This window comes from Neopsephotus bourkii, unplaced genomic scaffold (assembly GCF_033783945.1).
Source record: "Neopsephotus bourkii isolate Nb327-2 ecotype Australia unplaced genomic scaffold, CSIRO-AGI_Nbou_v1 NB_1600, whole genome shotgun sequence".
Classification (NCBI taxonomy): domain Eukaryota; kingdom Metazoa; phylum Chordata; class Aves; order Psittaciformes; family Psittacidae; genus Neopsephotus; species Neopsephotus bourkii.
This window is the reverse complement of record NW_026902076.1, coordinates 1711406-1737211: the sequence shown is the minus strand read 5'-3', so window position 1 is coordinate 1737211 and position 25806 is coordinate 1711406. Positions and strand designations below refer to the sequence as shown.

Below are 25806 nucleotides of genomic sequence, written 5' to 3'. Positions count from 1 at the left end.
AAAGAGGACAGCAAAGGAAGCTGACCTCACCCCACTTGCTCTGCCACTGATTAGCAGTGGGCAGGAAGGCATAAGGGATTCAGATCTAGGTTATAAAGTGGGACAGGGAAGCAGAAAAAGTGGGATAATGTCACCAAGCTACCCTGCTGTGTGTAACTGAGGATGCTACAACTAAGCCCAGGATTCCCAGGAATAATGAGATCATGTCTCAGGAGATGAGTATATAGTTATTTCAACACCCATCACATGTATCTAGCCTGCAAAACCCTTGCTCAACCACTGATTCATGCAAACACAGCCTGTCTGGTCCTTCCCAGGAGTATGGCATCTACTGCTGTATGTGTACCTATAAATATGTGTTCATACTTTATGATTCCCATGCTCAGACTAGTCTTGTCGTAGGGAAAGAAGATTTTCCATCTTCTCTGTTTATATATTTCTTTCCTGGAATGGGGAGTTATACTTACCCATCCATACTTCCCCAAACTGCCCACTGCCAAGTTTCTTCACAAGCTTCAGAGATTCCCGTGGGATCTCCCATTCATCCTGTGCCCAGGGTCTCTGGGGAACCAGGGATATGCAGGCAGTTGTGAGGCGCTGGCACAGGCCATCCCCTTTCTCTGTGTGAGGACAAAGTACAGGATGTTTCAATGGGATGGCAGAGCTAACCTCCTCTTCCATCTGCACATGCCAGGAAGAAGTCAACCCATGGGAAACCTCCACAACCACACAGATGTTTCAGCCATAGGGATCAAGGGATGCAGAATGGACCCAGTGAAAGCAGAAGGCTCAAAGGGAGCCATAGAGGAGCAAATTTTCCTGCCCAGCTAGTTCAAACCCTGCTTCCCAAGCATCCTTCCTACATATCCCTTCAGCATTAACCTCCTTCCTGATGGAAGACTCTCTCTGGTTATAGGGTTGGGGATAGACCTTACTCTCACAATGCTCTAGGTTGAAAAGCAGGACAGGGGTGCCCAAGTTCTGCTTGTAGGAGGACACCTGGCCCATGGGAGTCAATGGAGTGGTGGTGGTGGCTAGTAAGCCCATGCTCCCTCTACCCACATGTCCACATTCTGCTAAGAAACAAGCCCAACTTACGGCTGTAATGATGGATTAGCTCTGGCAGGCTGGAGAATGTCATCCTGGGGGAGATATAATACCCCCCACCATCTAAGGAGCGGATCCTGTAGTGTTTGATGATGTCCCCATGGGCAGAGTTGCTGTCTCTCACAGACAAGGAATAGGCACCTGGAGAATAAGCAGAAGAAAGAACTGTGAGGACAAGCAGAACCCTACTCAGGGACCAGCTACCTCCCAGCCTACAGCTGCAGATACCTCTCTCAGCCCTTGCTGTTGCCTTCCCAGGCTGCAAAGCTACAATCGTCCCTCTCTCTGAGACAGGTGGAGAAGATAAAGGCTCATCAGAGCTTAACTGGCCCTGCGGAAGCTTCATTGCGTAAAACTTGCCTAACCCTTGGCCAACAGCCCTAAGGAATCAATATCAATCAATAGCACATCTCCAGCCAGAGCAATCAGATACTTATGTTGTGATAGTCCTGCCACAGCTCCGTATCTCCCATCTGAGCTCTGTCAACAGCATCACCTCATCTGGATGAAACAAGTGACTGTAGTCTCACCGGTCTGTAGAAACAAGGATCTGAACCACCCCACCAGCACAACCAGGGTTTCAGTTAGTGGGAGAGGTAAGGTCAAGAGATATGCTCCTTCCCAGCTTTACCCAAGGTCCCTGTAACCCTGTTATCCACTATAACCCCTATACCAAGGTCAGTGTTTTACCTGGGAGGTACAGAAGGGGGACTCAGGAGAATTGTCTTGTTCAGCCATAAACTTGTGACTGTGGATAAACCACATATAGAGATTCACATCTAGATTTATGTGCCTTTTGACCTCAAGGGAGCTGCTTAATGATCTGCCACTCCAACCTGCTATTCTCTCCTTGTAATGGGTTTATAATCTGAACCATAAGATTGGGGTTTTTGCACACAAAAGCATCACTAGATGTTGCTACAGAGCAGCAACTTCCAGCCTATGTCAGTGTCAATTTTAATGCAGTTTAGCAGGGATTCTTTTTTTCCCTTTGTCTGGATCATATTTCCGGAGTAAGCTGTTACAAGCCTGCTGGGCTGTTAGAAGTCTAGTACGTCACCCGGGTAGATAGGCTGCCTTTTTAATGCTTGAAAAGGCAAGGCTATTTATGTTAAAAAGTATGTATCTGTCATGTAGGATCATAAGCAGAAGTGGGGCCTTCCACAGGGACTCTGAAACCATAATCCTGACCGTGAGGAGAAAATTTACTAAGATGTAGCTCTCACTTGCTGCTGCTTCTCCATAGCAGCACTAGCAGTTCCTTACGCTGAGGCTGCAAACCTCTGTTTTAAAACTAACAGAAGAAAACTACCTCTGTGGATATTTGCTTTGTTGAAGTGGTGAGGCACTGGGATGGGTTGCCCAGGGAAGTTGTGAATGCTCCATCCCTGGTGGTGTTCAAGGCCAGGTTGGACAGAGCCTTGGGTGATATGGTTTAGTGTGAGGTGTCCCTGCCCATGGCGGGGGGTTGGAACTTGATGATCTTAAAGGTCCTTTCCAACCCTAACTATTCTGTGATTATAAATCTTTACAAGCAGAATTTGGGATGGTCTAAAATTTTTCCAGGCACTAGGAGCCATTTGTGGGACAGAGACCAGACTGGGAGATAAGGTGGCATAATGTTCATGGAAGATCTGCTGGATTAAATGCAGTTCCAAGGAACCTGAAGACTGGAAACATACAGCCTCAGCGTGGTGGGGTCCTTCTCAGCAGAGGATGAAATTCTTTCCTTTGCCATGAGTGTCAGGCAGAAGACAAACTGAGAAGCCCTTTTGGCTCTATCAGTCCTGCAGCTCAACGTCTTAGATGCAGCCATGAAGAATCTTCAATGGTCAAGAAAAAATTCAAGGGAAGGGTAAAATAATGGCTCATTTTTACAGCCTATGTCTCAGTGACCAAAGGTCACTGAACTAAGGATGTCTTTCCCAGAGAGTGATCTTTGGTCCCTGGTGGGTGCAGGGAGATGCTGCTAGGGCTCAGCACAAGTCCTGCTAGAGTTGATCAGCCACATTCACACTCTCTAGCACTTGGTCCCAGACCCCCTCTGGCTCCTCTGTGGTACCTATGTGTGCCAAATTGTTATTAATGTCCATTATTCATAGATCATAGAATAGCTAGGGTTGGATGGGACCTTAAAATCATCTAGTTCCAACTCCCCTGCCATGGGCTCAGACACCTCACACTAAACCATGTCACCCAAGGCTCTGTCCAACCTGGCCTTGAACACTGCAAGGGATGGAGCATTCACAACTTCCCTGGGCAACCCATTCCAGTGCCTCACCACCCTTACAGTAAAGAACTTCTGCCTTACAGTAAAGAATTTCCTCCTTATATCCAATCTAAACTTCCCCTGTTTAAGTTTTAACCCATTACCCCTCATCCCATCACTATAGTCCCTAGTGAAGAGTCCCTCTCCAGCACCCTTGTAGGCCCCCTTCAGATACTGGAAGGCTGCTGTGAGGTATCCACGCAGCCTGCTCTTCTCCAGGCTGAACAGCCTGGAGAAGAGAAGATTGTTGTTGAGGATGCTGACATTATTTTAATTTCAAAATGATTGAAATAATGTGCAGCCCATCAGATCTGAGCTTCTATGGCACAAGTCCAGGAGGGTGCTTTGCGTGCCTGGGATGTGGCTTAGGGTGTTTGATTTTTACAAGGCAAGGTCTGGTAGAGGAAAGAGCCAAACGTGGTGTGAACTCATCTGCATTGACAACAGACAGCACTGCAGAAGGGAGGGCAAGAATTAAGAACTAACACATGTACAAGGGAGTGCACTGGGGCTGAGAGTCAGGAGGAGAGGAGACCTGGTCTGTTTGGTAGTGTGGTTGAACCCAAAATGCCTGCTCTCCACCTTTCCAGACCCCACTGACCCTTTAAACACCCTTGCATCTTTCAAACCAGTGATGCACAGCATGCAGCAGTGACAGGAGCTCCAGACACCTTCCAGCCCAATCTATCAGCTGTCTGCTCCCAAAGTGAATACTTATTCTGTCATTAGAGTTAATGACTGTATTTTACCCCAAGTCAGAGTTCAGTTTGCTGAAGCGAGTGTGGTAAAGCTTTCCCTGTCATTCACCGCTACAGTTCCCTTGGGAGCTGCAGTCTAAAGCCAAAGCACTGCAGCTGAAAAGCTTCAATTCTCTCTTCTCCCAGGAGCAGCAGCAAAAGAAGGATGTTAAGTGGAGCCAGACAGATGGCAGGACTCCTAATCTCCCCCAGTGATAGCCAGAAGGGGTTCTAGCTCCTCAGCCACAAGGGATATTCTCCTGTCCCACAGCCCTGCATCGCGTCCTGGCACAGACCTGCGCTTGACACCGGCTCAGAGCACAAACAAATCTTGCCCTGGGCAGCTCTCAGTGTCAGACCCTCCTCTTCCAGGTCTGAAATCCCTGAACCATCCTGCAAGGGGTCTGAGGTTCTTTGTTTTCAAAGTATGGCAGGTTTTGTATGGAAAAGAACAACAGAAGATGTAAAGGGTGAGATTCCACTTTGCATCATACTGAGGGTTGACTCAGTCACCTAAACATGTGAGTCAGGTACTGCTTGAGGTGCTCTCAGACACCTGCATGGGCTTGGCAGATATGGTGCAAAACCACATCTTGTGGTAGAGAACCTGGAGATGACCCTAAGATGTTCAGGTTTTGGCAACCAAATCAAGCCCCACTGGCTATGGTGGGAGTTCAAGCAACTGCCACGTGAGGTATCTGCATTTTGATGCCTGGACCTCAGGCCAAGTCCCAGCATGTGGGGCATCTCCTGCTTGTATAGGTCTCATCAGGGTCTTAACTCCTTCCCTATGGGAAACGCAGGAGCTAAACTGAATACAGCAGCTGAGCTCTGAGATCTCTCCTGCTGGGAGCATGGGCACAGCAGTCTTGCTGCAAGCCAGGGCTTTGTGACTTGGTACAGCAGTGTGACTATGCTCCTCCATGTTTCAGAACGAGTATTATTTGAGGGGAAGATTTGTGTTTTTCCAGTAGCTTCAGCAAGGCTATCTCTCTGCCCATGATTATACTGCTTCCCACACTCTCTCAAGGACTGATCTTCCCAGATGCTGAATGAGCCTTTAATGGCCTCTGTAAAGGATGGCTGAAAGCAAAGGCCCCAGGTTGCAGAATTTGTGTGTCTTTAATCATTAGCAAAATGAGACATCGCTTGGGATGGGTTATGAATAGGTGCTGCTCTTAGGAGGGTGCAGAATGCATCCCACTGTGGCTGAGACAAACCAATATAAGACAACCACCATGCAATGCATACAGCTACGGGGGATACTGCCCTTAGCTCAACTCAGTGCTCAGTCCTGAACATCAAAGGTTGCTGGTGCAAACTGAATGAAAATATAGATCGTGGAGGAGGAAAACAGGAAGAACCTGTGGAGCTCGAAGGACAGGCATGGCATTGCTCTGGACATCTCATGGTAGGTCACAGATGCTTTACGTTAGTGATCTCGACTTCATGGCACATTTGGAAAAGAGGGGTTTCTCTTTTTCCTCTTCGCTTTAGAAAGGAGGAAGCTGTGGTTAAGGCAGACCAAATGGTGTCACCATGGCCATTCAGGCAGTCTAAAGCACAGGGTATTCAGGTAATAGCTGATCGCATAGGATGATGTGTTTGAAGGAATAACAGTCATATTTTAGGACAGAATACTAAATATCAGACAAGACACAGGTGAGACTCACATTTCACAGCAGAGATGATCTCGACGATTTAGGACTAACACTGGATTTTCATGGAGTGGAACAGGCCACATCTGCTAATGCAGAGTATCACATGCCTCCAGCTAAGTCTGCTTCTGGACAGCAGAGGTCAGTGACTGAAGACTGGGTCTAGCCTGAATCTCCAGACTCCACCACCTCTGCCCAAGCCCTGTGTGCCCTAGACCCATCCACACTCCAGAGAACTGCAGGAAATGATTTCATCTTCTGTGTGCAGCTTGTGGCCAGCAGAAGTAGGGGGCAATTGTCCTGAGCAAGTGTAGGGGGGAAAGGGAGAGTTCTGATCCCATTGATGTGTGGCCTCTAGGGATGCCACAAAGACTAGGATCATGTGTGGACAGAGGGCCTCACTCCTTCCCAGACCTTCAGATGAAGTGCACGAATGTCTGCTGAGCATGTGTGTTACATTTAAGTTGTAAAAGACCTTTAAGATCATCAAGTCCAACTGTAAACCTAACACTGATGCCAAGTAGGAGGGATGCTTTCCATGAGGATTTGCAGCTTTCAGAATTTTTAGGGAACATTCAGTCAGGAAACACTGAAGAGACTTGTTTCTAAGCATGGTGGTTTAGTCACCATCCATAGGGTTATTTAAAAGACATGTGGATGTGGCATTTAGGGACATGGCTTAGTGGTGGACTTGGCAGTGCTTCATGCACTGGAGGGACAACCTAAACTAGCTTCCAGACTGTCCTCAGATTAACAGCACAGAACAAGGAAATTGCAATTACACAGTTAATTAGTATGGTTAATAACTATGTCCACTGCCCAAGAGAAGTGACCATAATGCTCTGTTCTCTCCATCCTCATTGAGCCATGTCTTCGTATGGAAGGAGAGTGGATGAATTCCACCTTTTCTTCTTCAGCCAGTCTCCTTCCGAAAGTTCTGGTTTGCATCAATTCTCCCTGCTACACACTATCAGGAGAAACTTGTTTCCACTGAGAAAATGTTATACCAAAAGAGCTTTTCCAAAATCCTGCAAGCTTCTGCTGCGAACAGGAGAAAAGCTTCTTCCAGAGTGCATTGAAGAATCTCTATTTGCCAAAAAAAATACCATATCTTCAGTCTTTCCTGCTTATCTGTGCCCCTGCATCTCTGCCACAACCTGTGGTGGCAAGAGCCACCCTTACCACAGCCTGAACTACGCACACAAGTAGCACTATGAGCAAATCTTTGCCCTCCAAACCCTCAGCACAGTTCTACAGCCCTCCTGAGCCTTGCAAGCAATGTTCTGCTGAGCCAGATCTAAGAACCACTGACACAGCTGAATTCACAGCTAGGGTATGAAGGGTCTTCCCAGCCATGGCAATAATGAGGAGTTATCCTTGCTCTGCAGATCTCACCTTTGTTGGTTTCACTCTCTCGGACAAGGAAAGAGCCGACTTTGTTACCAGAAGACAACAGCAGCCGTTCAGCATCTTTTCTGCTCAGAGCTTTAAAATACCACCTGGGAAACAGAGAAGCAACAGCAAAATCATTGCTTGAAAAGGAAAAGATCTTTATAAAATTCTTTCCAGTTACTTCATTTTTCTTTTTTTACCATTACACTCTGAAACTGAGGGTTATTTTCATCAGGAAATAGTTTTTTATCTGCTGGAAAGTGGCAGCAATAGACTGCTTTCAGTAGATTAATTCAGATTTGGGTGTCTCTGGGCTTGTTTCATAGCCTAGCAATTTAGCCAGAGCAGAGAGTAGATTGTACATGCAATATCCCATATGTGAGAGCAGGGCAAGCTCATCTAGAGAACAGCTCTGAGGCACACAAGGACCCAGAGCTCACCTGCTAAGTGGGTGAACCTCGAGCTGTGCCCTGGCAGGCTGTGTATAAAGCAGACACATGTGCTGCAGGCTGAGCACAGGGTGCCCACAGCCATTTGAATATACCCTTTGGATACAAAGAGCATTTATGTCCCAACCACATTTCTGTGTGCTGCTAAATATTTGCTGAATTCAGTGGTGGTTGGGACCCTCCAAGAGGAGCTTGTAAGTGGGACTGATCATTTATAGCTGAATGCCACAGAGGAGAAGAAGTCATGGAAACGATTTTTCCTGCTGCTTGTATTATAGGCATAATAAACCCTTCTGGCTCCAGTCCTTCTTACCATCCTCCTTGCAGGAAGCCAAACAGGCAGGCTGCATCTGGGCTAGTGAAATAAACAGCACCAGGCTATGGGTCTGGGCACTGGTACTTAGTCATCTGCCCTGTTGAACAGTTGGCGTGGTCCCTGGCATATCCAAGACCTGGATCAATGCACCTTCTCACAAGGGATTTCTAATTTACATGCAGATGCCCTTTTAGAGGCTGAGGAAGTTTAACACTGTGTATGGGTAGACTGGCCCAGTGGGACCAGAGGATATTTCCTGGCACTGCTAATTTACCAGTGCAAATATAACCTTTATGTTCTTCCTCCAAACCCTTGTTTTCTATGGTGGGTGCAATTAATGGGACAGGAGTCTTTGCTCACTTCCCCCATAGTGACTTCACTTCCCTCCTGCCCTGCGCCCGTATGGTGCTTAAAGCTTCTCCTGACCTTCTGAGCAGCATCTTGCCACCCAGCCCAGCAGTGACATCTTCCCAACACCAAGTAAAGCTGTTCCCGTTTCTTGCTGAGAGACAGGGCACTGCATCATTGTTAACCATTCACAAGCTTTTGCACTTACTTCTCCTCTTCTAAGCTGTCCACCTGTGCAACGAAGTTACTGGGGATGTAGCCTTTCCTGCCGCTGCTGAGGGATTTTGCCAGCCACCAGTCCCCTTCACTGCAAGGCAAGCAGGAGAAAAAGCTTGAGTGCCCAGAGGAGGTTTCACGACAAGCTAAGGCTGTGGTGACAGCATGGTTTATGGGGTTTGGAGCACTACAAATAGACTAGGGCTCCTTAATCCACAGTACAGGTCTCTCTCAGTTTCCTATGACCAACACCAGGCTGAAGGCTGTTGGTCTCTCAGGGACTTCTGGAGGTGACAGACTCTTTCCATGAATACAGAGTGAACAAAGAGTGACCACAGATTCAAACCTCTTCTACGCGCCCCATGTGAGAGGAGAGAAATCCGGGTCATCATGGGGTTATTTTATCTCTTGCATCGGGGGATTCTTTTTTTGCTTCTTCCTTTTTCTGCTGGATACCACACTGCATACAGCATCTGTTTGAGAACTGTTCCCTCTGGAGGCCACCTCACAAAGCAGTAAAGAATGGAACAGCCCTACACAGTCTGCTGACTGGGAGACCCAGGCCCACCTCTGCCCTGTTATGGTCCAGCCAGATGGACTGTCTGTCCCCCTTCTCACTTGAGAAGAAGCTGAAATGAAACCACACGCCTCTCTGGCTCGATTCCATCCTTTCCTCTGACTACACCCAACCCACATCCTTTGCAAAAGCACCATCAGCACAAAATATGAAACAGGAGCTAGGTTATTGTTGTAATTTATGCTACTTCTGTGCTCATGGACACCAGCAGTGAAGAAGGTCCCAAAGTCCCAGGCAAGGACACCACCCAACCCCATAATATCTGTAACCCATGGAAGTGTCACCTTCCCCACCTTGCAGAGAGAAAAGGGTACCCATAGTCACACTCTGGAGCAAAGATACAACTCATGCTCAGTTTTGGTGAGCTCAAACTGATGTCTGACCCCAAGGTACCCCATTTCTGAGCTTCACCATCCCCATATTTGTACCTCCCTCTGGCAGTAGATCACTCACTTGGAGAGGACTTGCAGTTTCTCCCCCTTGACCAGCTGCAGGTCACGGTCACTTGAGGCAGGAAAATCATACAGTGCGATCACAATCAGGTTATCTGAAAGAAGCAGGAGCATCATCAAACCTATCACTATTGAATTCCCTGACAGATGGGTGATGCACACCCAGGTGTATGGCAGGGCGCTTCACCCCCCCCCACACACACAAGGGGCTGTCACCTGCCCTGTCCCCCCAAAACCCAAGCTTTCCACCACCCCACCTTTCCCGCCAGCCACAACCTCTGCTCAGGGACTAACACTGATTCACCAAAGTGTTTCCTGTGCATGTGTTTTTAAAGCTCTCCAGACGCCCCGATCCACAAAACCCAGTGTGTCAACAAGAAAAAAAGGTTTTTGTGGAATAAGAAGGGTCATATATAACCTGTCAGTGTTTGGCTTGAGTTTTACATGTCTGTAAATGAAAACTGCTGTAGTAACATTTCCTGGAGTGGTTCTGGGATTTGACTCAAAAAGATGAGGCTTTCTTGATTGAAAAAGTTATAAAGTCATCTCAGCCTCTGTTATTTGAGCCCATTGCTAGGATTTAACTCTCCTTCCAGCTGCTCTAGACTCTCTGCCTGTATCCTGCCATCCCTTTACAGCCTTTGCAGATGTGCCACCACATTTAAGTCATGCTGCTGCTTTTGACCCAGCACCTCTATGGCATGTAGCTGTTCTGCTCAGCTGAAATTCCCACAGGAGTGGCACATGCTCCAGGATCCGCTTCCCTCTCCCTGGCCCCAATGCACTTGAGATGCTCCAGACCACGAAACCAGTGCCCTGTGTCTCGCATTTCACTTGTAACCCACCTGGACCAAAGCTGTGAGCAAGTATGCATCTCCATCCCCTGCCCTACCATGTTGCTTTTATTCCAGCCATCTTGGGTGATCCTGAATTTTGGCATAGCAAAACGGACTTTGTCTCCGTGGTGCATGTGAGCCTTGCTGTGTGTGGCAAAGCTGCTGCCTGGTACGTGCAAACCCACCCCAGGGCAGATCTCTGTGGGCTGGAGCTGCATCGCTACATTTGCATGCTGGGGTCGTGCCAGTGCTGCTCTTGGAGACGTTGTGCAACTGTTCACATGTGCTCTGCATGCTCACAGCTACTGGAGCAGAAATGAGCAGCTATTTTGGGACAGATCAGACTTTATAAAGGGGATCGGCACGTGCACATGAGCACAGAAATCAAGCCAAAAGCAATGGTAAAAAAGAAGAAGAAGAAGGAGGCGGAGGAGAAAAAGGAAAAAAGGAAGATTAAAAGAAAAATTAAAAAAGGAAAAGGAAAGGAAAGGAAAAGGAAAAGAAAAAAGAGAAAAAGAAAAAGTAAAAGAAAAAAGAAAAAGGAAAAAGAAAAAGGAAAAGGAAAAGAAAAAAGAAATAAAAATAAAAGTAAAAAGAAAAGCAAAAAAGAAAAAAAAAGAGAGAAAAACAGAAAAGTGAAAAGAAAAAGAAAAAAGAGAAAAGAGAAAAAACAAAAAGAGAAAACAAAAAAGGAAAAGGAAAAATAGAAAAAAAGAAAAGGAGGCCATTTGCTGCAGAAAGGCTTTAGCTCGTACAGAGCCTCATTACTGCAGCAATGAATTATTAGCATTTTCCAAAAGTGACTGTCAAGCCACAGTCTCTGTGTGACCTTTTCAAATAATGCCACCAGCAAGAGCGCCAGACTGGCCCTTTCTCATCACAAGATAACATGTCTCTGGGGCAGCTTGGGTTTTGTGCCTCTGCAAGGCCTGACTGCTGCTCCGCTGGTGGTTTATTGGAGAGGAGGGAGGAGAAAGGGTCAGGGTGAGAGGAAATGTAGCTTTGTAAACCAAAGCCCTGAGCGGTTCCCTTCAAGAGGAACTTGGAGATCCTTGAGAGGTTTCGGCAGAGCCTCACCCTTCCCTGTGTGTGGGGAAAAGGATGGTCAGTCACAAGGAAGAATGCTTTGAAGTCTTAAAATAGGTTGCACAGTTGGGGGCTTCCCCTTAAGGGATCTCAGAGAGTTTGACATTAGCAATGGACCCAAACTCTCGTTGCCTCCTTGAGAAAATTCATATTACAGAGCTTCTCTGATGTGAAAGGGTTTTGGATATGTGCCTTCTGCAAAGGGTCCACAACAAACATGCTCATCCACATGCATCGTCCTGCTCCTCTTGGAAATAAACTAATGCAGTGGTCACACTTTTGCTTTGAAAAATAGAAGCAAACAGGTAAATATCTTCAAGCACAGAATGGCTGCATATCCCAAGAGATGAAATGAAAAATGTAGTTTTGATCTTGAAGCAACTGACAAAAGTACATATAAACAAAACAAAGAGGAAGAAAAAGAGCAAATACAGCAAGGACGAAAAGGTTTTATATGTTGAAAACATACTGTGATCACCTCTTATCCCCCTGCTCAAAATACATGCTGAGAAACAGTGCACACTTAAGTGAGCCAGAAGAAAAGCTCTCTCTGCTCAAGCCAGCAAGACTTGCCATCTCATGATGAAAGTAACTCTTCCTGTCTCTGAGTTTGTCACCTCACTAAGAAACAGCATTGATAATACTTTCTTGGCCTATTTAATCAAGTTAGGTCATGAGTGACTCTACAGTAGAGAAGCCGTCGGGGCTGTGAGGAGTGACTGCTTTGCAGATAATGCTAGCAGTCCGGAGACTTTGATTGCGAGCCAAATACCTCCTGGCTCAGAGCTGCTGTCAAGAAAGTTAGATACTAGCCCGGTTTGCACAGGCTGAGTGCCAGTTTGATGTCTTAATTGAAATGATTCAACCAGTCTTCTGCCCCATTGTGAATGGCAGGTCTTTGAAATGTCTCATGGCTATGGAGCAGGCTGAGACTGTGCTGGGGTCCCCCAAAGGGCCCCTAGTGGATTTAGAGCCATGCTATGATGGTCACACGGTAAATGACAACAAACGTTGCATCTTCCATCTGGTCCATAAGCCCATGGGTGACAGCATGGGTGATATCTCCTGGGACATCCAGACTTGCACTGCAAAAGTTTTTTTCTGCCTTGTGTTTTGACACAGTGAATGTTTTTGCAGATAATTTCTGATTTTGATATAAAAGCATTGAATCCCAGAATCCCAAGTTGGAGGGAACTTCAAGGATCATCTGGTCCAACCTTTCTGGGCAACACATGACCTAGACTAGATGTCCCAGCACCCTGTCCAGCCGAATCTTAACAGTGTCCAATGCTGGGGAGTCCGCCACTTCCCTGGGGTAGATTATGCCAACAGCTGATTGTATGAGACCTAAACTCATAACATTTTTATTAGAAAATCAGAATATTTTGGGCAATTCCCTCTCATTTTCTTCCCTCTCTTGCTTTTGATTGGAAGTGCCCATTTTTTATGAACTTTTAATTTCTCATTGATAAGTCAGCCTTTTCATTAGAAACAACCCCTCCTTTTCCCAATTAAGCTCAAAGCCACATTTCTGACAACATTCCTTTCAAACTCAAATCCATATTCAGAGAACAGCAATAGAAAAGACTAAGAGCTTCAATGATAATCTTGAGATTCTTCAAAGGACTTCAATTTCAAGCGCATGCTAAGCTCCCACCCCCTGAAAATCAGTCCTATTCATATTATGGTTAGCCAAAATCAAGGGAAGAGGTAGAAGTTGCAGTTTCTCCATGAGAAGAAATGACCTTGCAAAGAGACCAATTCTTAGTGCTGTCGCAGCTTATTATAATGCCTCAGAACAAGCACCCAAACCAACCAACTCTCTCTGTCAGTAGTACTGAAATGCAGCTGTGAGCAGCTGCAGGGCAAGGGCAGAGGTTATTCTACCTATCTACTGTGTCTTATCTACCCAATGCAAGTGAACAGCAGCAACTGTAGCACTGGAGCTGTTGGGTTTGGGGATCACCATCCTGTGACAGGACTTTGCTGTACCGAGGCCTAGAGGTGCAGAATTAAACAGAAGTTTTGACTCTATACAGATATAGAATTGACTTTAAACACATCACAAGTGCTTAGGGAACCATGTTAAAATGAATGGGAGACTCACAGGATGGAAGAGCCCACCCCAAGTGGAAAGTGGATTAGCAATGCTGCCAACACTGCATTTGAGTCCAGAGCTTGGCACTCCTTGCCTGCCTTTGTGTTATTTCTATTAAGATAAATAGCATCAGGAAGAATTAGGCTTTTGTTAGGCTAATATAAAAGAAATACATGATTTCTGAGACAGTGGCATGAAAACTTGAAACTGCGAAACAAGTTGCATGACACTGAGATCAGACAAAAAAATCAAAATGCCGAGAATTCAGAGAAAAAAGAAAAGCAACCCACCATCACCTAACAACAAAAGAAAACAAGGGAAAAAGAAGGCTTTGATTTTAGATTCCATGCCACACTTCCATAGCCAATAATTTTGCCTGATTGAATTTGAACTGCTCCCACAAAATTTAATTCAGCTTTTCGACATTTTTACACGATTGAATTGTCTAGATTTTGTGCTTTCTCTATCAACTCAATTGGATTTCCTTCTGTCTTGAGAATATGTCAGTTATCTCAAATATCTTGCATGGTTCCTATCAGCCCATTTTGCCACAGAGGACAGAATCAGATATAGCAAGCATCATTTCTTCAGCTCAGGCACTGGTAGAGAAAAATAAGAAGTGCCCCAGCCTGTCAGTGTGAATATTCCTCCAAAACTGGAACTGAACCTTACAAACCAAAATATTTTTGAGAGCTGAAAATGGCTAACATGGTGCTTTACGCGTTTTATAGCATCTTTCCACTTCTGCCTTCTGGCATGAAGCAGAAGTAAAAGCCGCCTTCTGTTGTGCTTCCCACCAGAGGGAGGAGGTTGATAAAAACCCTGTAAAAAACTGGCAGTGCCCTCTCAGTTGTGGAGGCAGGAGAGCACGGCCGCTTAGGAATGTGTCATCGTGTCATGAAAACAACTTTGCAAAAGAAAGCATGGTTTCTCCAAAAGGACGGAACTCCCATGGAAACGTTCCTTATTCACATGGTTGAGGAGCTACACCTCCCAGAAATTTGGTCTCATAACAAATATCAGTTCTGAAAAGCATTCTGACTTTGCAGGAGTTCCTCTGTCTGCCCCATGATAGAAACTCCCTCATCATCCTTTACTCATACCCTGTCTCCCCTAACGTCCACTTCTGCCACATAAGGATCTTCCATGTGTTGCTAACTCCTTTCTTCCAAGCTTCCTCTTTTTTTTACCTGCTTCTAATTCTCTCTCTCTCTGTCCTTAATCTGCAAAATGTCTTTAAACAGAAACGTATACAAGTTGTTGATGGAGGCTGGGCAGAGGTAGCAGAAGTTTTCTGCTAAAAGGCAATCATCTACCAACCACCATCTGCGACCTGCAGATAATTGAAGAGGTAGATGAAGCCAGCAAACAGTTTCCAAGCAGGGGCTCTGCACATCCTTATTTTATACTCTTTCCTTTCTTCTTGTTCTCTTTGTAGTCTCTCTGGGTTTTCTGATGCCTGCTATTTCCTCTGAAATGTTCAGCTGGCTGGATACAGCATCCAGAAGTTGTCACACTGCAGACAGGGCAGCAGACAGAGAAATCTCATGCAGTCGATGTCTCAGATTGCACTTTGCTCAACTGGTGAAGGAGTGCTTTTCCCTCTTAATTTCTTTTATGAGCAGGGGAAACTGGCAGCTACAAACAGTCAGTCATGTAAACTAAATCTTCCAAGGCACAGTGATAAACTCCCCGCCTGGCAATGCTAAAGATACAGAAACCACATGCCTGAGACATGACGGCTTGTTCTCAAGACCTGGTGCTGGGGGACCTTGCAAACCCTCATGTGAAGGCAAAGAAAACAGTAACAGAGCTAAGAGTCTTACCTTTTACAGAGGCTTGGTTTAGATGGGGGATGCTGATAAATTGTCTTCCCTTAGGTAGAAATAGAAAGAAAAAAGACATTTATTACTTTACTGTGTTTGCAGGAAGAGCTGCTCTCAGCTTCACAGATGAGCAGGAGTCTGAACCAGAGCCCTTTGTAGTCAATCAACAGCTCCTGCTCCTGGCTGTGTATGTGTTGTGATGGCTTTAGCATATTTTACCTTGACATATTCTTCAACGTCTTAACTGTCAGCTTGAATAATCCTTGGCTTCCCTCCAAATAAAGGAATAAATCTGCTATCCACTCATTTGGACCATGTTCTATCTAACTTTTTATTCCCTCATGCCAGATTTCAGATAAATGGGAGATGAGACATGAGTGATCTTGCTGAGAAATTACAATTGTAATATTCTTTGAAGCAGAAAACTGGGGATATTCTTTGCCATAATTGTCCCAGGGATTGTGGAATGCCCTTAGCTCAGGGATACGTTAAAAACATGGGGGCAATGACCGTATTGGCAAATTAAACAGCAGCAAGTTACTGCAACTCATCTGGGTACACCCTTAAAATGCTGACATGATCCTTAGCCTGGCTTGGCCCAGACCCTGAGAGTGGCCAGTTGACCATAGACCACTACTAATCAACAGCTGGAATATAATTACCTTGCTTTGTGGGCTAAGAGATTTATTGTGCAAATGGCTTGGTGGGCTTCATTTGCCTCTCTACTCAACTTCAAACACCAGTCCTCTGATCAGGACCTAGTGACTAGAGTGGGTGTTTGACCACTAACAGTATTTTTATACACATGCAAAAGGAGTGAACTGCAGATGCTGAATTAGAAGTACCAAGTATTTCCTGTCCACACCACTACTGGACTCCTACTTAACAGCAGTGTGCGGTGGGAGAGCTGCTCACCCACTGCCCTTTCTAATTTAACCAAAAGAAATATGGACTTCCCCTGACATGTGAGAGCTTAGTGCCTGTGGCAAAAAGAAAATGAGTGTCAGAAGGTGATTGATGATACTGTATTTACACTGAGAGCAGCTCCTCTCCCCAGTGAGCTGGAGAGAAGGAAATGAAGGAAAAGAACATCTTCTTGCTCAATCTGACATCTGCTGTCATGAAAACTGGACTTAATAACCATGGGAGAACTTGGGAACTAAGCTAAAGGAGTGAAAAACATCTCCACTTGCCATCAAAAGAAATTACAGGCAATTCCTCCCCCTCTCAGAGCTCAAGACCCAAGAACGTTTTCACATGGCACCTGCACCTTTTATGTTGGCTGCTGGATTCAGTGCTGACAAGGGCAATTAAGAACAACTTGATGTCTTCTGTACAGCAACAGACATAGATAAAACGATTTCCGAAGTTTAAACAGAGTTTGTAATTTGAAATCTCCTAAATACTGACCCAGTGTCTTCCTGATCTGTGCCCATGCAAGCAGAGGCCACATGAATCCAAAGGGAGCAGCAGATCCTCAGCATTTCTCATTCTCAGCCCACCCCAACACAGATTAGCTGTAGAACCTCTTTAGAGAACCTGTTGTTCCCCCTGATGGTAAAGTTTCCATTGCGGCTTGCAGCTTTGAATCTTAGCCTGAATCTGACCCATCTTTGTGCTGTTTGAAAGTCAGCAACATCAGCCTGAGCTGCAGAGTGCTGAGGGCACTGTCTAAAAGGTATGGGGCTCAACTTGATGGATTTGTGACCAAGGGATGTAGAACACACAGCACCTTCTCTCGCTGTCTCCTGCCCTGCACTCCAGTCCAGCCCACACAAATAGTCGTGCCAGGTTCAACATGACATACTCTTTCAGACCATCACTATCCCTAGCCCATGCAGACAACTCATGGCAACAGCATACCCCCAAAGAGAAAATGGCATCCTTTTTGACAGAGTGAAAACCCAGAGAGAGAAAGGCTCAGCTGGATAGTTCACCCCATATCAAGAAGCTCCTAGGAGGAAGCCAGGCATAAAGATCTGTTTTCTGCCCTTTGGATGACATTTCCCAATTGGTGACCAAATTTTAGGACATAGGACAACTCAAGTTCCTGCTGGCACACTCAAATACTGCCTGCATCACTCAAGACACTAAAGTGAACCTGTGGAGGATCAAAAAGGACACAAAACTGCAGGCTTACCTTGGGTGGCGCAGAAGGTTTACTCTTGCTTTTGGGATTGCTTCCAGAGGCATGTTTTTCATTAGACATCAACTGATTTTTGCTCCCGAGCAACCCCATCCTGGAAGGAAGACCAGAAATTGCTTTTCAATGAGACTGCTCCTGGGAAAGAGGCAGGCACTAAGGGGCAAAACCATATTCTTATTCATGAAGAACAAGTTGGAGATGATAACTCAGGGAAATCAGGCAGTGAAGAGTCTAAAATCATCCTGTCTACAGTCCTCCTACTACCTTAGAACTTGCGTTTGGGTTACTGTGCAACTCTGGTATTTCACACTTTGCAGGTGAGGCTCAGACAGACACTATAGGTCATCAGAAAGAAACTGGAACAAATCACTGCTTCGAGTATGTCCCCTCTTCAATGCAGAGATCTCCAGCTGTCATTGAGCAGACTTGCTCCAGAACTGAGCGATGCCACATGCAGGCACTGCTGGAGGGTCGAAGAGGTGGTGCTGAAGAACCTGGGGCATATCCCTGTGCAGTTCATGTGTACCAGTTCTTCAGGAGGGTCATGCAGACCCTGGAACAAGTCATACTCCTTCTGCTCAGTGCTTTCCCTGCATCATGTCCTTCCCACACAGCAAGAGCAGTATGCAGATGTGGTAGCTATCTGCATAGTACCATCCCACCGTTCCTCATGCTTAAGCAGCACAGATGCAGACTCAGTTTGTCTATGAAGGCATGGACTTTATGCAATACATTGGAGGACTGCAAGAAGCTTAGGGAGTCAAATGTGGTGTAACTTGTACCCATCCTGACTGTAAAGTGTGGGCCTAGGGCTTGACTCAGTCATCCACATGCAACGCTCTAGTACCCTTTGATGTGCCCTGGGTTCTCATAAGGTGTAGGTCTCCCATACATCATGGGTTATGTTTCCCAATCCCATGTGAGTGTCTCAAGGATCACTAGGCACAAATGAATCAAACCCTTTCCATGGACAATCCTCTAGTCCACACTAAGGTTTCCACACTCATGCTTGAGGGATCATTTAAATTGCAGCCCAGAAATGTAATTTCAGCTCTGGTCAATAATTCTAACATTATACTGGGTCTGGATAGTCAAGATAGATAGCCAAACCATGGCAAACTCAGCCTATTCTGCCACCTGAAAAAGTAGGGAACAGTTGAAGCCAGCACTACTTAAGTGCTGTTGCCATGAGTATATGAAGCATCTACACCACCAGCACCAAAGTCTGCACCAGACCCTTCTTTGAACCAAAGGTATTGAAAGGTGTGGGCTACATGTCTGAAACCTGAGTACTCATAGCTGAACAAAGACTCATTGGCTCTTATTCTTGCCAAATTACCTGAAGGTCTGCAATGAACATGGAGAATCCAGGACTGGAGGTCCAGGAATCAATATGGTTAGTCAGTTCCCCCAGATGTCAGCCTGGCACTGTGTTGTGATAGTCAAACTCCCAACAGATGTGTTCAAAAAAGCTTCCAGCAAACCAGACTTGTGGGAAAAAACATCCCTGTAAAAGCAACTTTTTTCCTTTCTAGCACCTTATCTAATATTTCAAAAACTGGGACTCCGAAATGAGGTTTCTATATATATTTTTTGAAGTGTATTTTTTTTTAAATTATCTTCTCCCTTCTGTCTTATTTTTATTTTCATTGGCAAAGTGAGCAAACTGGAAGGAATTGGTGAATTATTTCTGCCCAGGGAAGTTGTGAATGCTCCATCCCTGGCAGTGTTCAAGGCCAGGTTGGACGAGGCCTTGGGTGATATGGTTTAGAGTGAGGTGTCCCTGTCCATGGCAGGGGGGGCTGGAACTAGACGATCTTAAGGTCCTTTCCAACCCTAACTATTCTATGATTCTATGATTCTATGAAATATTCCAGGATAACCCAGTACACATTCCCCCCCCCACTCCCAATAAAAAGGTTTTCAGCATCCAAACTTCTTTGAGCTTTTCTTTAACCTGAGTTTACAGATGGCCCATCCATGTATACCCAGGTCTCAGCACTACTCTGGGCACTAACAGTCGGAGGGGAGGTTTCCGCCACTGAATCAGCCACAGCATTTCCTGCAGCAGGTTAATTTTAACTTGGCAGCGTCCCTTACAGGTTGCAACCAGGGTTTGCTTAGAAAACCTGGTTGTCATGCGATGGCACGTGGTTTATTAAGTAAGTGAGCTTTTCCCGCGCTTCCACTTGCAAATTGTTAGAAGATATCTTTGCACCAGGATTTCTGAATCTGAATGGTGTTATTTGCTAGGATAGTGAGAGTATTTGGAGCTCCCTTTCCATCCAGGGAACTGAAAGGTATCATTTTAAGTCAAGGCAAAGGAGATATAGATTGGCAATTGCTGTCTTTTTGGCAGAGTTAGAAGATTTGACATATAGCACAAGTCAGCAATATGTTTTGGCCATCGGTCATGTCATGAGGATGGTTTTATGAGAGGACAGATGGACCCTCTACGTGATGGTGTATGCATGTTTTGGGGTTTTGTGTTGCTCCCAGTTACAGCCCTGGTGGGGCAGAATGGGAAAGGACATGGAGGAAGGTCAACCTCGGCAAGTCCCACCAGGGGTCTGTGGCCATCCCAGCTCCTCTGACAGGGTTTGAGAGGAGTGGGGACCATTCCCTAACCTAGGAATTGCATAGAATCATAGAACTGTTAGGGCTGGCAAGGATCTTGAGATCATCAAGTTCCAACCCCCCTGCAGCAGGCAGGGACACCTTCCACCAGAACAGGTTGCTCCAAGCCCAGTACAACTTGGCCTTGAACACTGCCAGGAATGGAGCATTCATAACTTCCTTGGGCAACCTGTTCCAGTGCTTCACCACTGTCCCCACAGCTTTCCTGTGTCCATGAGGACACTGCAAGCCTTTACGCACTGTGCTGAGGCTGGAAATACCTCTCTGCATGCTTACACAAGTTGAGCTTTCAACCCACACGCTTGTGTCTAAGACACATCCGTGCAAAGCGGCACAGAAACATGAACGACAAGTCCCAGCACGGGTGGGAAATGGAACCAGAGAAAAACCTCCCACAGAGGCCACTTGCTCCCACCCACACGCAGAAGCCAGCACAGCTCTGGCTATTCACAATCCTTATGAAATCTGCTGGTCACACTCTCCAGGTTGCCTCTGCAGCCTTTGGCAGCCAACGTGACCATCCTTCATGCCGGCAGCTGGTTTACAAACTCCCAAAATAGTGCAGCAGACAAACGTTGTCAGATGTGGAGAGCTGCTGCCGAGCTCCCAGCCCGCAGCTGATGGAGCTTTCTTTTTTCTTTTAAAGTAATCTTTTTCTTCCAAAAAAGGTGGCTGAGTTGAACGTATGTGGCTGAGTTGAATGTATATGGCTGAGTTGAACGTAAATTGTTCCACAGTGTTTCTGCTTCTGATTAATGCTTTTTAAAATTAGCTTCACAATAAAAAAGAGAAAGCTGATAGTAGTTCTCCCAGCTTTTTTTGTTTTCTTCTTTCCAGTGGAAAAGAGCACTGAGGGAAAGAAAGTAACTCGGAAAAGCATGAAAATTTCCTTTTGCGAACTCGCAGTTCTTCACATCTAAAAATGTTGGTTTATATGTAATAACAGAGAGTGGGGAAGCTTGTTTCCTCAACTTTACTCAGGTTAAAAAAACCCAGAACAGAACAAAAAAGATTTAAAGCAACACAAGGTTTTTCCATACACTTAAAATGTTTTAGCAAAAAATAGTCCAGCTTAGCTGCTGATAAGAATTATTAGTGTTGGAAAGGACCTCTGGGGATCATCGAGTCCAAAACCCTGTCAAGGCAGGGCTGCCTAGAGCAGGTTACACAGGAACGTGTCCAGGAAGATTTTGAGTATCTCCAGAGAGGGAGACTCAACCTCCTGTTCCAGTGCTCTGTCACCCTCCACGTAAAGATGTTCTTCCGTATGTTGAGGTGAAACTTCTTGTGTTTTAGTTTACGGCCATTAAGTTTGGAGTAAAGGTATTTTATGCAGAAGTCTTCCTGGGAGACTCAAGCAAGCCTTTGTGAAGAAGGCAATAGGCACCAGGACAGTGAGCTCAGTGTATAACCCAGCTCTGAATGTGTGTGGGGCAGATGTGTGTCAGAGGAACACTGGATGCTTGCATAGGACCTTTAACACAAGCTGTGTGCTCCATGTTGCAGGATGAAAGCAGGTAATTTCAGTAACCTTTAGAGGGGCAGTTTGAGGTGACATTTCAGCTAGTGAGAGCTGGATGCAGGTACAGATGTTCCTGCAGCAACAGGCCTAGGGGAGGTTTTCTGAAGATCCCACCACAATGCCCTGCTCCAACAACACTTTCGCTGGTATTTGGGCAGCATCTCTGTAGTGGACAGGAAAGGATATGACTAAATGTCCCATCACACAGATGCCTTCAAAGAGGGTTGGAGAACATACCTTACAGGAGCAACCATCAAGCTTAACTTGGAACTCCAGGGAACCAAGGTCCAAGAGAGGCAGACACAAGTCTTTGTTGCCCACAGAATTTGGAGACCTGACTTGCCACTATGCTTGGCATGTTTTGAACGCCAGGGTGGGCTAAACCAACAGGGCAGTGTCAAATTGGACCTGCCCATGCACTTACTCTTTTTGTTGCAGTACATCAGAGGTTAGGCTGGAGGTACTTGGACGAAGCCAAGCACTGCAAGCATTTGCAGTCTCATCTTTACGGTAAGCAGCCCTGCACCATACGTGCACCATCTACTGCAGCTGGCTGGTTTCCACTACCAGAGCAAGAGAACTCAAAAGCTGTTTCTGATGTGCAGGCAGCAGCATCTTCTGCAAGAAGGACATGGATGACATGGACAAGCAGCCTTGGGATTGCATGGGCAGATGTGGGGGAAAACCAAGACAGAACGAAGCAGAAAAGCAGAAGTCTCAGCTCATCATTTGTCTCACCCTCATGAAACTGTGCCATGGAAAAATAGGTTAAGACCCAAGCAAGCCAACAGTGTTTCACTGTGAGGGCTTCTCCAAAACCACCCTCAAGCCCACTGAAATCACAAAATGAGCCCCCTTTCCGTTCAGATTTCAGGGTGGGTCCAATAAGACATTTTCACAGTTCACCAAGATTAGATATCTCACTTATTATAAAACTTCAGAGTGTCATTTTTTTAAGAAAAACCTTTTTTAGAAGACAGTGGCATTAAAAACCCTAAAGGAAATACTTTGAAAATGCAGATATAGCCAATTATGAATTGTTTTAATTGCTAAATTTTAATTTGCAAATCCGCCCCCTTCCAGAAAGAATTGCTGAAATCAACTCACTTTGGATACAATAATAAAAGTAGTCCAGATTTGCATTTCTGCATCAATGAGGAGCAAAAAAATTCAATAGAAAAAAATCCCCCAGTTCTAGGCACATCCCAGATGCATTTAATTCTCTTTTTCTCCCAACAAAATAGCTCTTCAATACATTTCCCAGCCTGGCAACTTTAGATTACTTTGCAAGACACAGAAGAGGAGAATTACTGAAGATCTTGGTGAGATCAACTACTTACATAGGAATGAAGATTTGCTACCAAAGCATTTTCTATTGTGGCTGTTTTCTAATTTTGCTGGGTTTTGGTCAAGTTCTTTTAAATCTTTTTAACGTTTAGCTGCTTTGTTGCTAGGAGGTGGTTAGAAGGCAGCTAAAACAAGCGTCCTGTTCCATAAACAGCACTGACCATGCAGAAGGTCTTCTGCAGAGGCTACAGCCACCATCCCCGAGGACACAGTGGCCAAAGCCTTGTTGAGGATCTCTGCCTTTAAACAGGAGGGCAGTGAGACCTCCCGTGACAGTACACACAGCACTGGGTCTGCAGCTAACGTCAGGGTGGCTTTCATGGCTAAAAGATGCTGCTCAGTAGGAGCAGGCTGTGGAGGAGCAATTATAGCAATGCAGAAAGTCCCTGTGAAGGCCTGGAGAGCCCAGAGCAAGAAATGTCATGGTTTATGCTTGAGGAGTGAAGCAGATGTGTGCTTCGCATGTTGCATCCTTGCTGGAGAATGGGGAATATCCTACAGGCAACATTCAGATCCCACCCACTCTTGGTCCTCATTGGATAAATACATCAAGTTGTATTTGCGCTTGCATTGAAGCCCCATTAAAACACTCTAGCCTGTCTAAATCATCACTAAGGGTGCACAAAGGACAACCCCCAGGACCATCCTGGCTCCTCAGCTAATGAAGGTGAGGTATTAATGTCAGTGCTGTCCTGATGCAGTCTTTAGCACAGCCAGTGTGGCCAAATGGGTCTGTCCTCTGCCAGTCAAAGGCAGATGGAGAACAAACCTACCCTCTCCTCCTTGGCAGGGGGTATGCATTGAAGAAATGAGATTGGAGCCCATTGGCTTATTTGGGGATCTCTTCCTGCAGCTGTAGCCAGCTTGCCCTTTCTGCCCTGAATCTACCACCTGTCTTAGGCCATGCTTTGCAGGTGAACCTGGCCCACACAAACTAAGCAGAACATCTGGCTCTTTCAGGACTTTCTAAAGAGCTGGGACACCCCATGGGAGAAGGCTGTGTGTGAGGCTGGGGGGTGGGAGCACACAGGTTTCCAAGTCCCCACGTTTAAGCAGATGTTAAAAGTTTCTTGTCAAGGGGAAAAAAAAAAGGAAGAAATAAAAGATAGTAAAAGCTTCTTTCTCTCTCCAGAAGCAGAATACAGCTGCCTGTTGCCAGAATGGTCATTCACTAATCAAAACATCTGTCTGGAGGAAAAATGGCTGCTTACATTGAGCATTGCGCCCTGCTGGAACCTGGCAAATGCTCTGCTGAGCTACAGGATGCTGGCCAGGAAGCAGAAGAGGGGCTCAGGGTCCCAGAGGGAGGAAAAGCAGGAGGGAAGACTGTTTATCCCATCTCCCTTTAACACGCTTTCCTCATGAGCTCACCCCAGGTGATGCATCAGTCTGGTGGGATGTCTGGGGAGGTGGGATGCACTGGGAAGCGGGGAAAGAGGAGGATGGGGCCAAGAGGAGCAAGCACATCTATTAGTGTACATGGAGCATCTCTGGGGCTCTTCAGGTGTGAGAGGTTTTATCACAAAACTGCATTGATCAACAAAAAATTCTGCAGTGGCTGGAATTTCAACCCAGATTTGAACTCAAACCTACCTGCTGCCAAACATGGCAGTGTGGACTGCACTTGTAGAATAGGCTATGGGTGAGCTGAAGCACAGTAGGGAGAAATCCCCTCTGCAGGGCACCCCTACATGACATCTAAGTCCTACGGAAGTGGGTACAGGCCATATTCGCTTGGCCAGAATCCCTGATGCTCTGTTTCATGGCACTTCGAGGGCTCTGTAGGGGTTGGGAAGGTCCTGGCCCTCACAGCCCTGGCAACACTGAGGAGGTGGATGGGATGTTCCTTCACATCGCTACACATCTCTGCCCCTGGAAAAGGCCCTTCCTGAAGGCCCTGATTCCCAGAGGCTGCCTTTTCATAGCAAGAGGACATCATTTCATTGGACCCTTTAGGCATGTCTCAAGAGGAGCAGTGAAGCTGGTGGCAGGCTTGTGATCAGGCATTCGGTGCTGTCAGAGACCTCCTCTTTGGGTCAGGTCTCAGAAGGAATGATGCTTCCTCCCACCATTCTCATATGAGGCAAAAGGCTGTAAGGAAAGACATACATCTCCAATTCCCCACCTGAACACCTCCAAATGCCTGTCAGAAATAGCTGCTGGATGCCAGAACACTTTCCCTACTCATCACAGCTGTGTCCAGCTCCAGTCAGCCTTCCCCACACATATGCCCTCTCCCCAAGGCTCTGGGGGGACAGGAGAGGATGAGGGTATCAGGCTGTGCATGCCTGGCACTTACTTGTCCTACTCTCCATTTGCAGTAAACCAAGGGAATGGCATTCTTGCAAGCCATCCCTCAGGGCTGGATCTTAGCAGCCACTGGGTAGTGCCCCTGTTATTTCTCTACCCCACAGATCTTAGGCAAGGGAAACAGAGAAGGAGGACAGCATATGAAGGAGGGATAGGAGAAGGGAAGATGACAGAGAAAAACCTGCGGGGTTTCTACCCACCCTCAGGGGGATGTGGATCTGGGTGGGATGTTCCCTACTTGCCTGCTTCCTATGCAGCTGCTCCGGCAGACGCGATCCGAGGATGGACGAACCACCGGTTCGACCCATGGCAGATGCTCCATGGGGCTGAAGACCCTTGCAGTATTTCCCAGTTAAAGACCTCTGGCTCCCACCACATCCACACCATCCATGGGACTGACTGCTTTGAAAGCTACAACCCCAGGTTGCAGGAGCAGCCTGATTTTGCAAATGCGTTTAATGGGCTTTCTTTTTTTAA

The 25806-nt window shown here is 46.2% G+C and overlaps 1 protein-coding gene across 2 annotated transcripts in view; it reads right to left on the bottom strand.

Annotated features, from left to right (window-relative positions):
- BLK (BLK proto-oncogene, Src family tyrosine kinase) overlaps positions 1-25806 on the bottom strand; it is a 44946-nt gene that overhangs the window by 8728 nt on the left and 10412 nt on the right. The window contains exons 1-8 of one of the 2 annotated variants that reach the window (XM_061372213.1): positions 25572-25788; positions 17508-17607; positions 15368-15416; positions 9523-9616; positions 8485-8583; positions 7167-7270; positions 1099-1248; positions 468-620 (exon numbers count right to left, since the gene is read on the bottom strand). In XM_061372213.1, the coding sequence (XP_061228197.1) occupies positions 468-620; positions 1099-1248; positions 7167-7270; positions 8485-8583; positions 9523-9616; positions 15368-15416; positions 17508-17607; positions 25572-25651 (829 nt within the window). In that variant the 5' untranslated portion in view covers positions 25652-25788. Of the gene's footprint in view, positions 1-467; positions 621-1098; positions 1249-7166; positions 7271-8484; positions 8584-9522; positions 9617-15367; positions 15417-17507; positions 17608-25571; positions 25789-25806 lie in introns of those variants that run through there. The other variant, XM_061372212.1, reaches the window with a different exon arrangement.